General features: G+C 62.5%; 1 protein-coding gene across 3 annotated transcripts in view; it reads right to left on the bottom strand.

Moving 5' to 3' along the window:
* Positions 1-16,842, bottom strand: part of TAFA5 (TAFA chemokine like family member 5) — a 209,781-nt gene that overhangs the window by 80,741 nt on the left and 112,198 nt on the right. For all 3 annotated transcript variants that reach the window (XM_057555873.1, XM_057555875.1, XM_057555874.1), the window contains exon 2: positions 5,385-5,534. In XM_057555873.1, coding sequence (XP_057411856.1) covers positions 5,385-5,534 — 150 coding nt within the window. The remainder of the gene's footprint in view (positions 1-5,384; positions 5,535-16,842) is intronic.

Below are 16,842 nucleotides of genomic sequence, written 5' to 3' on the forward strand. Positions count from 1 at the left end.
TGTGTCGCAAATAAAACTTAACTTACAACCCTCACATTGTGCCGTGTTTTTCAGCCGACAGAGTGGATGTATGTTTTCATTTCTCCTGGGGAATACCTAGGATTCCGCTAGGAGTGGGACTGTCAGATCACAGGGTAACTCTTGTTTAATCGAGAATATTTTTCCAAAACAGCTGCTCCCTTTTACATTCCCACCAGCAGTGTAGGAGGGTTCCGATTTTTCCACACCCTCGGGAACACTTGTTATCATCTGACTTTTTGATTCTAGCCACGCTTTGGGGTGTGAAGCAGTATCTTATTGTGTGCTTGATTTGCATTTTCCTGCTGACTCATGAGAGCTGGCATCTGGTTATGCACGTCTATCTTCTTTGAAGAAATGTCTACTCAGATCCTTTGACAATTTTAAAAGTGTGTTAAGTGTCTTCTCATTTTTTGAGTTGGAGGAGTTCTTTACATATTCTAGATAAAGGTCCCTTATCAGATCCACAATTTGCAAATATTTTCTCCCATTCTGTGGGCTGTCTTTTCACTTTCTTGATGGTGTCTTCTGAGGCACCAAAGTTTTTCACTGTGATGAAGTCCCATTTATCTATTTTCCTCTTGTTGCTTGTGCTTTCGGTGTCATATGTAAGAATCCTTTGCCAAATCCAAGGTCATAAAGAGTTACCCCTATCTTCTGCTACAAGTTTCATCATTTTAGCCCTTAACATTTAGGTCTTTGATCCATGTTGAGGTTGCTGGTATATATATGGCGTGAGGCAGGGATCCAACTTCGTTCTTTTTTTTTTTTTTTTTTTTTCAACTTCGTTCTTTTGCACATGGAAATCCAGATGTCCCAGTGCCACTTGTGGAAAAGACTACTGTTTCCCCATTGGTCTTGGCGCCCTTGATGAAGATCAGCTGAGGCGATGCAAGGGTTTATTTCTGCACCCTCAACTCCTTGCATCTGCTAATGAGGTGCCTCTTCTGTGTCTTCACCTCCTCCCTGGTGGGGACCCAGACTCATCCCAGACCACAGCAGCCATCTGCACACAGACCCCTCTCAAACAGCCATCCCTGCTCCGGCTTCCTCGGCAGAATCCCTCAAAGGCCATGTCTGCAACACGCATGTCTCCTGCATGGCTGGGAGGAATGTAAACGGGGGGCAGGTGGTTCCCTAGGTTGGCACGTCAGTTCAGGGAGGGCCCCCTGAGCATCACACCTCCTCTCACTCTAAGAAGAGCGAGACGGTGCTCAGTTGTTACCCAACCTGTGCGCACAGCTGGTGAGCACCCCGGAGGCCTGGGGCCATGGCTTTCCACCCAACACCCAGGGCCCTGTCTGCATCCCAGGCTCCCCTGGAAAGGAAAGGTGAATTACAAGATCTGACGCTAATGTTCAGGCATGTGACCTGGATGCCTTTGTTCCCTGCTCAGGAATACAAAGGCACGTTGGCTAGAAGACAGGCCGGCTCGCAGCAGGTGCCAGCGGTCAATAGCATCAGCCAGGGGGTCCTGGCAGGGACTTTGGAGAGGCTGGCAGGCCATACACAGGGAGGACCCTCTCCAGACTGGACAGTGCCAGCCTAGGCTACGACCTCCTTCTCCGGGCTGCAGCGGCCCTCACAACAGGCCTGTGCGGAACTCCGCCTGCCCACCGCCCCCCATGGCTCCCGGGAACCCTGCCGGGCCCGGCCTAAGACTCCTGCCCTCACCCCCACCCCACCCCCACCATGGCTGGGGCAGTGCTGCTCTAGAAACAACCCTCTCTTCTCCCGCCCGACTGCCCGTGCCCGGCCCCTGGGCACCACGCTGCTTTCTTTACTTTGGTCTCTGCCGAGAGAGTTTCATGAGAATTCAGCTGATGGGAGGAAGAACCTATCTTTATAAAGAAAGAGGCCACTTCAGGGAGAGTGGAGCTGCCTGTGGGTGACCGGCTGTGCACTGGGCGGGGCGTGGCTTGGGGGCTGGGCCTCGGTCCTCTCAGCGGTGCTGCAGGGGCGTCAGGACCACGCACATTTCCACCGGTGGAGAGGGGCCCTCAGAGCCTTCCAGAGCAGCAGTGCCGGTGGAGGAGGCTTTTGACCGAGGTGTCCACGACCAGGGGCAGCCCCAAAGGTAGGTGCCGTTCTGTATTTGTGTGTAAGGACGTGGAGCCTTGCAGGGATAGTGGGGTTTGTTTGAGAAACTCTTTCGCTGATGGTTCCATGAGTTGGAAAGACCCTAGGCAGGTACACTGGGTTACCTGTATCCAGGTTGGGGGGGGGTTGCGGTTTACCCAGAAACACGGCCAGGAGCTCCCCTCTCACCACCAGCCCCCTCCTTTTACAAAGAGATACTTTCTTGGTGAGCTCCTGTTCATCCTTTGGTACCCTGCTCAAATGCTCTCTTGAAGATGCAGCTTTGCTAAGGTCCTGGACAGGAAGTGACGGCTGTACTCTGGGGTCCCCCAGCCCCTGCCCCACAGTCTGGACCCCAGGCCCCCAGCACTGCATGTTCTAGGTACTAGGTACCCTAAGAGTCAATCTCCCCTTCCAGCTCTCCTCCACCCAGGAGCAAACACCTTATTTGATCAAACGAATGAGTGAGTGGGCAAATGAATGAACGATAAGCTAATAAATAAATGAATAAACACGTGAACAGATGCAGCTGGGCTCTAGTATTTCAAGCCCACGTATTTACCAAACATGACAGGGTCAGCACAAACCATCCCAATTTAAACCCCGTTCATACCGAATTCCAAGCAACCCCGTGCAGCCCAAGTTTTCTCTTTAGCAGGCACAATTCACACTTGAGGAAACATTATGTGCACAGAGCAAGAAAATAGAAAAGCAAAAATTAAATTAGATGGCAGCCTGGAAATGCCCACTGTGCAAAAAATGCCAGCTAACTGATTTGTGTGGCCTCCCTTGAAAACGGCCGGGTTTTAATTTGGGTCTCTGGGACCCAGCTCCTGCGGCACGGGAAGGCTCACGGGAGAGGGGTGAGAACGCGGTTTCGGATGAGCAGACCCAGATTCAATTAGTAATCAGTTCTGACCTGACTCTCCCGAAGGCTCCCAGAGCTAATGAGCAGAGGAGCGGGGAGTGGGCCTGCACCTCCCCCTCCCCCCCCTCCTGGCTGGGAAGAATCCATCAATGTCAGCCCAGAAGGCGCTCTAGCCGCTTCTAGTTACAGGAGCTGCAGACAGGGATGCGGTGACTTAGCCCAGCTCACCGGGGGTCAAGGCGGTCCACCGGCGACCCACTGGGCAGACGGAGTCTAGGGTCAGTGGAGCGGCCTCGGAGTAGCTAGGCCTTTCCTCTCACAAAAGACCGCCTGTGATTGTTTCTGAGGACGGTCCCCAAAGGCAAGGATGTTAGCACTGTGCGTGAACATCTGGCGGTTCAATCACACCCCGTCCGTGGGATGCCGATGGCTAGATGCTCTTAACAAGGACAGACGACAGCTTCTTAGAAACAAAACTGACGCCGGCACGGGTGCTTCCTTGTTCCAGATCCTCAAAAGGCACCAGACGCCTCAGCACCCTTCCACTCGCCTCCAGCCCCCCACACGGCAGAGTCCTTTCCCACCATCTCCCAGGTGCCCCCGACATTCCCAGAGAGCCCTTCCGGGCTGGCAGCACAAGGCAGGTGGCAGGTGGCCGAGGGGCCTGAGGGAAGCAAGGCGGGTCCCGGGGGTGGGCGGGTGGTCCCCGAGCCCCGTGCACCTCCAGGGTGCTTCTGGGCACCCCAGGCCCCGTGGGCGAGGCTCCCGCAGCCAGCTCAGCCCCAAAGGTGCACAGGGCGTCGGGGCCTGGAGTGGTGAGGGCCGGGCCTGCTCCCTCGGGCCAAGAGCCCAGGCCCCTCCCCGACTCCTTCCCTGCCCTGCTGGAGGCCATGTGGGGCCTGAGCTCCAGGCCCCGGACCCCGAGCAGACTCACTGCCCCGGCCAGGTCCCCGGCCAGTCCCGGACAGGGTCACTGGTGACACTGACCAGGACCCCTGAATCAGCCCCACCCCCGAGGGGCCCTTCCTTGGGGGCCTTTCTCCCTTTGGGGGCCGCACTGGGACCCACCCGGCTTGTCAGAAAGCCTCCCCCTCGGGGATGACGTGTCCTCGCTCCTGATGCAGCCCTACGCGCACTGCTGGTGAACCTCCCAGAGTGGGCGGGAGCTCACGATGCCCCAGCCCTGTGCTCAGCATGCCCGTCACCTCTCCCATGACCTTCGCCAGCACCTCCTGCAGCAGGCAAGGTGGTTCCCTCCACATCCTAGGTCAGAGCAGGGGAGCCGGTGGGACTCCCGGGCGGAGGCAGCAGGTTGAACCAGGGAGCTGGGCCCCCAGAGCCCGTGCAGAGGCTGTAGGGGAGGGGAGGGACCGACCAGAAGAGCCAGGGTCCAAGTCCAGCTCTGGGCGACCCTGTGCATCCCTGCCGCCCCCACGGGATGGACCGGCTGATACCTTGGACCCTCCACCTTGACCGCTGTGACCGCGTCTCCTCCAGCCGCCCCACACCCCTGCATGGGGCCATCCACCCCAAGGAGCCTGGACCAACACAGGCAGCTGCCAGCCAGGCCCACGGGAGCCCCCAGGCCGCCCAGAAGAGGGGTGTCCCCCCTGCTCTAGCCCTGGGGCTGGGCAGGGCTCTGTCCCGGCTCCAACGCCGCCTCCCACACTCGCCCGCTGGCCCCGCCCCAGACCCCTGCTGGGCCCCGCTGCGTCCGGCCTCGGGACGCCCAGGTCCCCTGCAGAGCACCCACGGCGTCTCCTGCACCAGGGGACGCGCCCACGTCGGTGCCCTGACGGAAGCTGCGGGGACTCCTCCCCCGCTTTGTAAAGACGGCTTGTGGGTCTGTTTCTGAGGACGGTCCCCAAAGGTACCACCTCCCGCAAGGTGCCTGAGCAGTAACTCAGCGAGAACGTTAGCAGGACGTGTCTCGTGCCCCCGCCGGCTCAGCCTCAGTGGTGCCACCCGCCTACCCGACGGGCGCATCGCGTCGGCTGTCCTGGGAGCCTGTGGCGGCCCCGCTGCACGTCACGCAGCCGGGGGCACCTGCCACCTGCCAGACCCGCAGGGCGAGGAGCCCCGCTGGCACCTCAGACAGCGACCACACGGGCATCAGGGCCACCTCGCTGGTGGCACTGCCTCCGCCCCCTCTGCCCGCAGCAACCCCGACTGGACAAGAAATGCCCTCTGGCCCCGTGGGCACCCGGCTCCCCGCCAGCCCGCACTCCACGCCCACGGCCAGCAGGCAGCGCTCAGGTGCACAACCGGCACCGCGGGGGGTGGCAGCCCCGTGCAGCCCGAGGCCTTGCCCAGCGAGCAGGGCGCCTCGCGGAATGTCCTGGGGGCTGCGGGCATCTCGTGGACCCTGGGCACGCAGCCCCCTGCGGCCCCCGACGGCCGCCCGGGCCGGGGCTCTTACCGTCCACGCAGGCGGGCCTGGCCCTGGTGGTGCCCGCGATCTGCCCCTTCCTGCAGGCGCAGCGAGCCGTCTGCCGGGCGATCGTCCTCCGCGGCTGGCTGCTGTCGCGGTCGAGCGTCACAATCTCACAGGTGCCGGCCGCCAGCTGACCTGCAAGAGAGGCGCAGATGGGGCTGAGCGGACGCGCCTGGAGACCAGCTGTCCCGGCATCACACGGAGTGCCCACCAGGCGCCCGCCTGCCGAGGGACCCAGAGGGACAGCTGAACCCCCAGACGACGCTGTCAGACCCGCCGTATAAAAGCCAACGCACCGGGTCAGGCCAGCGACCTCCACGCTTGTACAGCATGGCTTTGGCAGCCTTGCCTGGGCGACAGGACGTTAAACGTGGTCCCATCTCAGCCACGCCTGGAAATGAAGGGCTGAGTCACGGGGGAAGGGCCCCCGGTCACGAGTCAGGCCCTGGGCTGCACAGGGCTCCGCGATGGGAGGCCAGGCTGGCCTGGAGCGGCCTCGGGCTGTGTCTGGACCGGCCCAACCTGCAGAGAAGGGACCCGTCTCGTTTGCAGGTGACGACTCCATGGGTTTCACTGGCTTCCTCACCCCCCGACGTGACTCTTAAATCCAGGGAGGGCACCCACTGCTCTGAGGAGCCGAGGGGGCCAGCGTCCCAGCAGAGGGACACGCCTGCCCGTAAACCAAGGTGCTCTGAAGAGTGACACTGACCAGAGAGGCAGAGCCGGCGCTGGATGGAGGCTGCCGACGAGGGAAGCCTGGCCGCTGGCCCCAGGGAGCCTGCAGGTCCTCCCCGGGCCTGGCTGGTGTCCCCCCGGTCATCCCCGACCTGTGAGCCTAGACCTCTTGGTGACACCGGGTGGCCCCTCGGTGTGGGCACACGGCCACAGCCTCCAACGGGACGTCCATTCGCTGCCTCACTTTCATTCCCTCAGCAAACAATAAGCGCCACTGTATGCCGCCCTCTGCGTGGGGCCCTGGGACCACAGGGTGAGGAAGTGGACGGTACTCTGCCCCTGAAGGTCCCTCCCAGCTCGAGGATACGGCCCCGTACAGATCCCAGCCCACCGCTACGCAGGGGGTCGGCAGGGAGAGAGGACGGGGGTGCATGCTGCAGCTCCAAACAAGGGAACGACGAGGAGGTGACACCCAGGAGACGGTCCCCATGTGCAGAGGAGGAGGGTGGCAGTGTCCACCCCACAGACGAAAAGCTGGCAGCTCCCTGGGGCTCCCAGGCAGCCGTTTCTTCAGCCCTGGGTGTCCTTCCTCATACACTGCTGTCACCCCTGGCCCCCTCCTCCAGGCAGCCCCCGGGTCCTCCAGGCGGCTCACTGCACAGGACTGCCCTGCCTTTTTGTCACTGATGTCACCTCCGCGTGCCCAGCCCGGCCTGGGGCCAGGCTGGCAGGACAAAGTGCGTGGGGTAGCCACCGGCTCCATCAGCCCAGGGCTGCCCAGGCCACCTTGACCCGGGGGAAGCCACGTCTGGGTGTGACCTGACCCAAGAGGCAAGGGGGTGTCTGCAGTGGGTACCAGACACGCCTGGCCCAGGGCTTGAAGGGAGCTGTGCACGGGGACCCCACGCCAGCCGCTCAGAGCCCGTCATGGACGGCTCACGGGAGACCCCCACAGGTGCAGGAGGAAGGATGTGGGCCCCGGGCCCCTCCTCCTCCACCTGCTGGGACCCCTCCCCTTGCTGAGCACAGCCTGTTCCACGGCCAACACCCCAGTGCCGCCTCCCTGAAGGCTTGAACTTGAACATCCACTAACTAATTACACGCAAAATTATATACTGCACTAATAAGGACCAGGCAAAAATAAACAAACAGACGCGTAAATAAATAAGTAGATGAACAAACGCAGCAGAGGGAAGAGTGTCGTGGATGACGAGGTGTGCGTTTCTGGTGACAACAGTGGTTAGAGCCTCAAAGACAGACGTGATCATGGGCAACCGAGCATCTGAGGGGGCTCAGGAGCTCACGGCAAAGATGCTGAGACTTGTGGGCTGGTCCGACTCTGCGACGTGCGGTCGGGCAGCTGCGTGGGTTCTGTCCCGGCTGTTATTTTAAGCTCTGCGTGTTGCCGTGGGGCTGCTCGGGCGCTCCCGGTCCTCGCTGCCGCCCACCCTGACCCCAGACACCTCTGGCTGACGTCAGTGGCCGGCAGAGGCCCGTCTCCTCGGAACCTGAGCCCTGGTCAGTAACTAACAAAGCAACTGACCGACCAGCCACGGGAAACCCCTGACCCAGGCACATCGTGCCTCCGGAGCCTGGACCCTCGTTTGTAAGGGGGTGGCCGGGCAAGGTCCCCGCCGGGGGACTGAGAGGGCTTCTACGTCCAGTGCACCTCTCACACGGCAGCTGTCAGCCTAACGCCGTCATCCCCCCAGGTGCCACGATTCTGGACCACGCCCCGTGAACCAGTGGGCCCCCCAGTTCCTCTGCACGTGCACCCACGTGGAGATGCGGCTGACAGCAGGTGTCCTGGACAGTAGCCAGTGCCCGGGGGCTGCCGTAAAGAGGAGTCACGGACTGGGGGCCTAACCCCCAGAATTTTCCCCCGTAGCCTGGGGGCTGTAAGTCTGAAATCGAGGCCTCGGCAGGGCCGGCTCTCTCAGGGTGGCAGTGGAGGGGGGACCTTCCTGCCTCGCGTGGGTCCTGGTGGCCGTTTCTCGCCTTGCAGTCACATCAGTGCCATTGTCACAGACCTCCTGGTGTCTCTCCTCTTCTCACAAGGTCACTGGTCACGTTGATTAGGGTTCACTTAATGACTACATCTTAACTTGACCGCAGCTGCAAAGACCCTATTTCCAAATAAGGCCATCGTCACAGGTAAGAGGGTTAGGACCTGAATGTATCTTTTGGGGACACCATCAATCTATGAAAGGAAGAAAACCCACCTCTGTCTGAGAGTGTGGAAAAGCCCAACAGGGAACGAGCCAGCACCAGGGTGCATGGGCGCAGGCCACGCATGGCTCTGCGTGCCTTCGGGACACCATGGGTCCCGGTTTATGAAGTTATTACCAGCTCACAGTTGGGGTGCCCAGCCCGGCCCCTCTCCATCCCTCCACACCCACGTTTCCTCGGCTGCCCTGACCGCCCCTTCTGGGGTCTCCAGCCCTCAATTCCGTGTTGGGGGTTGGCTGTCTGCAGACTCGGGTCTCCTCCCGGGTTTTCATCCCAGGGCCTTCACGTGGTCCTCGCCCTGTGCCGTGACCATCTTCCCCGGGCTGGGCTGGGTCTCGGATGTTGTCCCCGACCCCTGGAGGAGCTCACGGATAAACCGCTCCCATCCCCAGCTGCCTCGCCCCCGGGTTCCACCGTGCTGTCCTCAGGTCAGGCGCCCCGCACCTCTGACAATGCTGGCAAACGGCAGTACGTGAACGGCCCCCATGGGCAGGTCCAGGGCTCCTGGAAGCAAGCAGCCCAGGGGAAGGGCAAGGGGACAGGAATCGGGTGGCAGCGCATCAGCACAGGGGCTCAGAATAGAGGCTCAAGAGGCGCTCGGGGAGCTCGGAAGAGGCAGCGTCCTGAGACACCAGGTGGCTCTCCCCGCAGCTCACACAGCTGAACACGGAGTTCAGGTATGAGAGGGGTGGTCCACCCACACCGTGAGGTCGCCTGGTGTCGAGGAGAAGACTGCCCGGCCCTGCCCACGCTGTCGGTTCTGCTCTGGGGGCCGACAGTGAGCGTGGGCTGCACAGTTAACATACGGGTGGTACCTCGTTGCTCACAGTACTTAGAACTTGACCACGTGCTCGGAACTCACCGGACTCGCCATGGACTCAGCGGAGCCCTCCTCCAAGGCGCTGGTCCCTCCATCTGCCCACACCTGACCTGGAGCTCCGAGGTCCCCCACCCAGATGCCCAGGAACCCACAGCACCTCATTCAACCTGCATCCAAGTGCGGGGCACAGGGCGGGGGGAGGACAGGCAGCCAGCTGGCCCTGGGCCCCCAGAGGACCACACCGGCCACCTTAACAGGGGCTGAGGTCCTGGACACCCCCTGTGGCACTCTGGGGGTCTTCTCAAGCCAGCTCCAGGCAGGCGCCCACCCTGCAGGTGGAAACCTCTCTGTTCCACTCAGATTTCTGGTTTGTTGTGAAAATGTCACCGCCTCGCACTTCAGCCCCGGTGTCCTCTGACCAGGCCAGCGGCTTCGTGACGATGGGCATCTCAGCCACAGGGCCTGACCCATGCACCTGAAGGCCGGCCAGGACCCCCCGGGAGCCGACTGCCCCCAGGAATGACCCTCCCCAGGTCCCGCCGTGACCGCCCTTCACCCCCGGCTCCTGAAGCTCAAGGAACCAGGGACCCCAGGGTCTGGGACAGCACTGCGGTTACAGCTGGGGGCACACGTGGGACACGGGCCTCCGAGAGGAGTGGGGAGGCCTGCAATGGGCCAGGCCAGTCCCCACACGCCTCCCGGTGGGCCCTCCTCCTCTGGGAGGGGGCAGCCAGGAAGATTCTAGAGTCTGGGATCCTCCTTCCCTCCTTCCCTCATCTCACCTCTGCTCTCTCTCTGTCACACACACAGACACGCACACCAACACACAAGATGTGGTCGGCGTTTTCTCTGGGGGGGTGGGGGGGTGGGATTATAATTCTTTCTGTCTTCTCCCAGGTATTTTTGTTACAAAGAACTTGCATTACTTTTAAAACCAGAAAGAAAAAAAAATGCTTCAAAAATAAAACAAACAAGAAATCACAATTCCTTCCCCAACAGCTGCTCCCACCATGCACGCAGCCTACACCTGACCACGTCCTCCTCTGCAGGGGGGACACAGGCCGGGCCTCCCTGCAGCTGCCCCCCAAGCCCAGCCTGGCGCCTGGACCCACAGGCCCTGCCGGGGCCCAGGGAGGAGAGTATCCATGCGTGCACACGCGTGTGCCTGAGGGGTGACGGGCGGCTGCCGTGAAGACGGAAAGAAACAAAACTCCAGGGAGTCTTCTGAGGAGAAAGGCAGCACCATAAGCACTTAACAAAAGCCAGATGCCGTAGAGAGACGTGTAAAAAAAGAGAGAGATGCTCACCTTCCCCCAGAGACAGGCCTGCAGCTTCTCACTAGACGGCGGAAGTCAGGGTGCACATGGGTGGTCACGCAAACCCCCAGTTCTATGGCCCGATTCTGTCCCCTGACACTCGTGGGAACGTCATTCCACGTAAACAGCTGGCCACGGTCCCCCTGGACGCTGTCACCTCTGCCTGCAGCTGGGGGTCCCGCGGGAGAGCAGGAAACACCCCCCCCAGGAGAGGTCAGGTCCGTCACCGCTCACCCCCATCCTGGCCACCCATTAGGAGGCAGCCTTGCCCAGCCTGGGGTTCAGACGTACCGGGACCTGCAGGGCTGGGATCTGCAGGGACCCGTCCCTGCTGCTGGGACGGGGGAGGGCGCGTGCCACGCCTGGCCGGCTGGTGATGGCTGAGCCCGAGGAGGGGAGCCCGGCTTGGGAGCGGACCCCCAAGGGGCTCACTGCCTCGGTGCCTTAGTGATCCAGGCCGCTGAATGTGCCCAGGACCAGGGGCCGGGGCTCCTACCACCCACGCAGCCCCAGAGGCTAGGAGTGCAGAGCTGCCCCCAGCGACAGCACCGGTCCCTGAGGGGCCGGAACAGACCTGGTGAGGGGCCACGCCACGCCCTCGACGCTCCCCCATCAAGGCAAGTACTACTACCGTCCCTGTTTCTACAGATTTTCCACAAGCAGCTCACAGAGGTTGCTCCCATGCCCAAGAGATCCTGACTGGGGGCCTGGGGCTCAGGGAAGGGACCCTGTGGAAAGTTTCCGTGGAACACGCACCCAGCCCTTGGGGGCCTCCTGGTCCCCGGGACCCCGCAGGCTGTGAGTGGAGGGCCGCTGCCTCCCGAGTACTCACCGGCATGGTCCCTGCTGCTACGTTTCGTCTGAGTCAAGCTTTGCCGAGTTTCAGTTATTCCCTGAGCCGGACCAGGCAGGATGGCCGGGTACCAGCACCTCAGCACCCCCAGCACGGGCCCCAGACCAGGGCGGCCACCACCCAGAGCCCGAGCCCAGTCACTGGAAGGGCTGAGGGGGTCCAGACTCCTGCTCAGGCGTCATTTCTCAGTGAACAGAACGGTCTGTAACCTGGGTGTAGGTTTCAGGAGGGCGCGGTCCAGGCCCCCGGCTCCAGATGGACGGGATACCAAAGGACGGCTCTGGGTAGCCGGTGCCCCGTGGCCTGCCGGGTGGGAAGAGGCCCTGGGGCGACTCAGCTGGGCCTGGCCCTCAAGCAGCCCCCGCCCGGTTCCCGGGAAGGCACCACAGCCATTTAATCCAGTCTGTGCCGACATCAGTCTGGGAGGATATCTGACAGAATAAAGGTTCAGAATGACTGTGACAGACACTCAGAGAGGACGGCATTTAGCAATCATGAGTGTCAGCCCTGTGCCCGGATGAGAACGAAACCTGGGCAGCCGAGGAGGCCAGCAGGGCCTGAGGCCGGCACGGGGCCCGGAGCTGACCACAGGCTGGGTCACCACCAGGCACACGTGTGGCCAGGAAGACGGGGGCCCGGGCAGGTCCCCAACAGGAGGGAAAGACCCAGATGAGAAGGCGGCTCTGCCCTTGGGGAGGGTCCAGGCCGTGTAGGTGGGGACAATGGAGACCCACACGGGGACCAGGAAGTGGGAGCCACAAGGCCCGGGGAGCTTGTGGTGGGAGGACCCGGGGGCCCTGGCTCGTCTCTGGCTGGGCCTGGGGCACCGCACCGCGCCTGTAACCAGGGCACCTGTGCTCTGGTGGGAAGGGCTGCAGGCATTCTGTTTCCCACAGAATGGGGGGTCTGGCAAGTCTGGGGGTGCATTTAGCATCTGCACGTGCCCCACGGCCAGCGTGGGTCAGGGCCTTGCCGTGAGTGTCCTGGGCCTCACAGGGCCCTTTGGGAGACGGGCGATGGTGAGTGGTTACAGGGAAGCAGGTTTCAGTTAAAGCTCAAGGAGAACTCATGATGACAGCAGTGACCTAAATCAAACCCTCATCCTCGTCACCTCTGGATCCAGAACGAGCTGCTCCCAGCTAAGGACACCCAGGACGCCTCTGAACGAGAGCAGGCCTCGTCCTGCGAGGCACGGAGGGCGGTGAGATGCGCGGTTATGAAATCCTGCGTCAGGACCTGCCAATCCTTGTGAAACCCAAGGACGGCACTTTATGAAGTCAAGTCCCAGGCGCAGTACACGTGCTGTAGAACGCGCCCGCTGTGAGCGCGCAGGCCGTGGGTCCTCCAGGCGCCCACCCAGGCAAACCCACACGCCCGACCTGCAGAGTGTCCCGTCTCCCAGAAAGTCCCGCACGCCCTTCGCTGCTGATTCCTGCGCCCCTGGTGTGAGCCACCACCGGTCAGCTTTCGGGACAGGAGCCCGGGGGCTGCAGGACTTGGTCGGGGGGACACAGCACAGGATGGCAGCTGTGTGCTCCCGGCTGCTGCGTACAATTGCTTTTAGCCAAGATTTATGGTCCAGGACGTTGAAACCCACCAGCCTAAACGACCTTGAGCCTCCTCCTCCTCCCGCGGCCCCGCGGTCCAGCCCGGACTGGCCCTGCTGTTCCTGCAGGTGAGGCCACACCAGTGAAGGCAACACATCCAAGAGGTCCAGTGGGTCCACGTGGTAGATACACTCAAATCGCCCCCGGGGTAGGCAGAGGCCCTTGTTTTCTGGGCAGGGGGGGTGGCCCACTGGCCTCGAGAAGGTCTCAGACGGCCTTTCCACGTGTGTCCTGAGTACACGGAGGGCTGCCAGCTAGGGGGATGGATTGGGGGTGGGGGGGTGTCCCAAGTCTGGAGCCAAGTGGCCGGCACCCAATCCCATCCAGCAAACCTCTCCCCACTGGCCTCAACACAACTTCCTGGGATGTTGGATGTAGGTCGGGGTGCAAGACCGCTCCCCACCCCTCTCCCTCGAGGGACCAGGTCCCACCGGCAGGGCCTTCCTGCTGCTGTGATTCGGGGTGACGCCCTGAACCTCACAGACACACACAGGACATAGAGCCGCTGCGCTCCTGAGCTGGGAGCTTCAGTTCCCACGCCCCCCGGGCTGCAGAGAAGGGCTGCTGGGTTGGTCCTGGGCTGGCCCCCCGCCTCGGCAGACGCCTCCCCCCGTAAGAAGGGCAGGGCACCTCCTCCCCCCGGAGAGGCCAGGGGCAGGCGGCTCCTCGCAGGAGAAATCAGACACCAGTGAGGACGGGGCAGACTCTCCAGTCTCACCAGTCCCGCCAGCGACCGAGGAGCACGCAGCCCTCGGTGGGACCTGTGTGGGGCGAGGGGCGCTCAGTGCCGAGACCCTCAAAGGCCACCTGCCTTCGCCCTCGGAGTGGACCTGTAGGGGTCTGCCTAGGCGGGAGAGGAAGACGCCAGCAATCGGCGTGTCACTGCACGTCACCGCGACAAAACAGAGAACACGGAGAGCCCCGCCTGGCACACGGGGATGTGGCCTGGGCCACTGGAAATCGTGGTGTGGGTGGCCTCTCACGCCCCGGGACGCGTCCCTCCGCAGAGCGGCGTTTCCATTCTGCACGCGGGGCCCCCCTGTCCTGCGCCCTCATGGTGCTCACGGGTCAGCAGCCTCACCATGTTCTCGGGCCACCACTTCTCCACGGTCACCCCGAACGGGCATCCTCAGGACGCACGTCCCCGAATCTGCGCTTGGCTCCTTTCCAAAGTGTTACACAACGAGAAAATACTATTAGCGCCATCGGGAGGAGGAAAGAGCTAAGGAATCACTAGGGGTAACGGGGGGGGCCCTGGTGACGGCGGGGAGCGGGCAGCAGTGTGGGTGCGGCCGTCACGGCCGCTGGGTGGGCACGGCGGTGGGAGGGGCCCCTCACCTCACGCTCTCCAGCGTACGTGGAACATGCCACCATGCATTTAAACAGCACTGGACGAAAACAGAGCTCAAGGAGGGAGCGAGGCAGCTCGGGCAACCCAGGCAAAGGCGCGGTGCCGCCCTGAGGCGCTCGCAGGCTCTAAGCATCCATTAGGAGGTGACTATCGTTACTGCCTTTACTGTGGGTTAAACTCACCAGCCAGCGTGGCCCGAGGCCAAGAGACAAGGTAAGGGGGGGAGGCGGACGGGGGAGGGGCGGCAGGAGCGGCTCCCAGGCTGAAGGCCTCGGAGGGAGGGGGGAGGCTGGGAGACCCCCACGCCCGGCTCTGTGTCTCTGCCGTCAGGACACCCGCAGGGGTGCGCTCGCCCCAACCTGCTCAGGACACCCCCTGTGGAGCCCCGCCCCCATTTCCTTAGAAGGACTTCAGGGCGGGTTGAGCGCAGACACTCCAGGGACCCTGCAAGGCGGCTGCAGCTGCACCTGCAGCTCCCGTTTGCAAAGGGCTTTCTTCACCTGCCCCTCAGCCACGAGCCCCCCACCTCCAGCTGGGACTCCGATTGGACCGTGACCAGCTTGGCTCCCATCAGGGGACGCGCGCCACTGCCCGCTGCCCCGGCCCAGCACGCCCCTCTCCTGCTGCCCTTGGAACCCGGCTGCAGCCCCCACCCACGCTAGTCCTGCCCCCAGACCACAGGCCTCGGCCCTCCGTCTCCAGCCCGGTGTGATGGGGGGCCAGGGCCCCGACGTCAGCAGGAGGCCGTGCGGAGAGCAGAAGCCCCGGCTTCCTAATCCACAGCCCGCCCCTCCTGGACAAACCGAGAGCCACTTCCAAACTGAAGCCAACTGCCGGGACCCTGGCCTCTCAAACTAAGGGACCCACGTTTAGTTCCACCCCTAATTATGTAGACACTAGCATGAGGGTTAAAAGAAGACAGAAAAGAACATCTTGCGATCAGACAGAGTATCACAGTCTCGATATTTGAGTTACACTGAAATCAAGTTTGTGGTGAAAGCCGAGCATGGCGTTCCGGATCGCCGTTCAACTTCCACTTAAACACGTGTGGCCGGTCCCCAAGTCCAGGTCCCTGTGGGAGGGTGTGGGGACCAGCCAAGGACGATCTCTGCATGGGCTGGGGGTGTGAGGGAGACAAAGAAATCAAGGGAAACCGGCGCCTCACAGAAGGGCCCCTCGCGTGGCCCGGCACAGGGGACCAGCCCAGGCCGCTCTGCAGCTCAGGCCTCGACGGGGCGGTGGCCCGACCCGTTAAGCTGTGGGGCCGTCCCTGACCTTTTGGGCGGTAGGACTGGGTCCCTGGAGTCGAGGTCCCCCCAACAGCGACCCTGCCTGGTGATGCTTCGCAGGCGACCAGTCCGGAAGGATCGGGGAGGGGAGCTGAACTTGGGATAATCGAGGGACAGGCCACCTTCGCAGACAGATGATCCTCACGGCTCAGAGCACGGCGCCCGCCTTCTCCCAACTTAAAGACAAGCCTTTGAACCCACCCTGCCCCGTAAGTTAGCCCCTGGCTGTCCCCAACGACACAACTGTGAAACAGAATTATGGCCTGCCCAGCAGAGTCACAGATCTTCTCAGGCAAACCTCCCACAATCCAGCCGGCCGGTCTCAGCCCGCTCTTGCCCCGTCACCGCCACTCCTGTCCACGGCCGCGCCCTCTCCTACCCTGGGCTGTCCCGTCCTCCCACCCGGGCCACGTCCTCCTCCCACGCCCAGAAGCAGGATGAGCTGGGACGACAGGGGCAGGGGGCAGCCCCCTGCCACGGCCGGGTGCCCCCCTCTGGAACCTTCTGCTGGCTGCCGCGGATGCACAGAGCCCCTGCCCACTGCCTGGCTTGTCCCGCAGCCTCCTGTAAGTCTGCAGACGTGGGAAGGGCCCCCGGGAAAGCATGGGGCAGAGAGGAGAGAGTCCGCCTGTGGCCACCAGCTCAGCGAGAGGCCTCTGCTTAGAGACGCCCGCCCGGCAGGCCCTCCCGAGAGAGGCTCGCCCGGGCTCTCTGAGAGCCTGGCTTTTTCATCTGGATAAGAGCAGGTGGAGGGAACTGTGATGAAAAGGAAAAGAATAATGCCTGTGATTACAGCAACAGAGCAGGCTTTCCAGGGCCTCTTGGAACCGAGATCAAAGCCTCGCTAGTTAAGTTCCCTCCAGCGGCTCCACTGAAGCCTTAACATCGAATCAGCGTCCCGCCCCCTTGGCCGAGCGCCCCTTCCCCCCTCCGCAGGCTCAGCCAGGCTGCACAGAGAAGGCTGCGGGGTGGGCCGCAGAGATGCCAGGTGACCTGGGCTAGCAGAAGCCACCACGTGGGACCTCCCCCTGCTGTCACTGCCACTGCCATCAACCCACGGAGGACAGGGCAGTGCCCAGAGGCGGGACGCTCGTCCTTGAGATGTGAGATTTCAGCGCCGGCTGCCAACTGAGCTTCAAGATGGAAACGCAGGGACGGATCAAGGGCCCCTGAGACACCCTCCGCCGCCAGCACCTGGGGAGACAGGCGCCCCCCGCGAGGAGCAGCTGTTTGTGGCCGGTTCTGGGCCCTCAGTCTGGGGAGGGGAGGGTCATTAGAGGCGGCCCAGGCCAGGCTTGCAGAG

The sequence above is a fragment of the Balaenoptera acutorostrata genome, chromosome 11 (genome assembly GCF_949987535.1).
Source record: "Balaenoptera acutorostrata chromosome 11, mBalAcu1.1, whole genome shotgun sequence".
NCBI lineage: Eukaryota > Metazoa > Chordata > Mammalia > Artiodactyla > Balaenopteridae > Balaenoptera > Balaenoptera acutorostrata.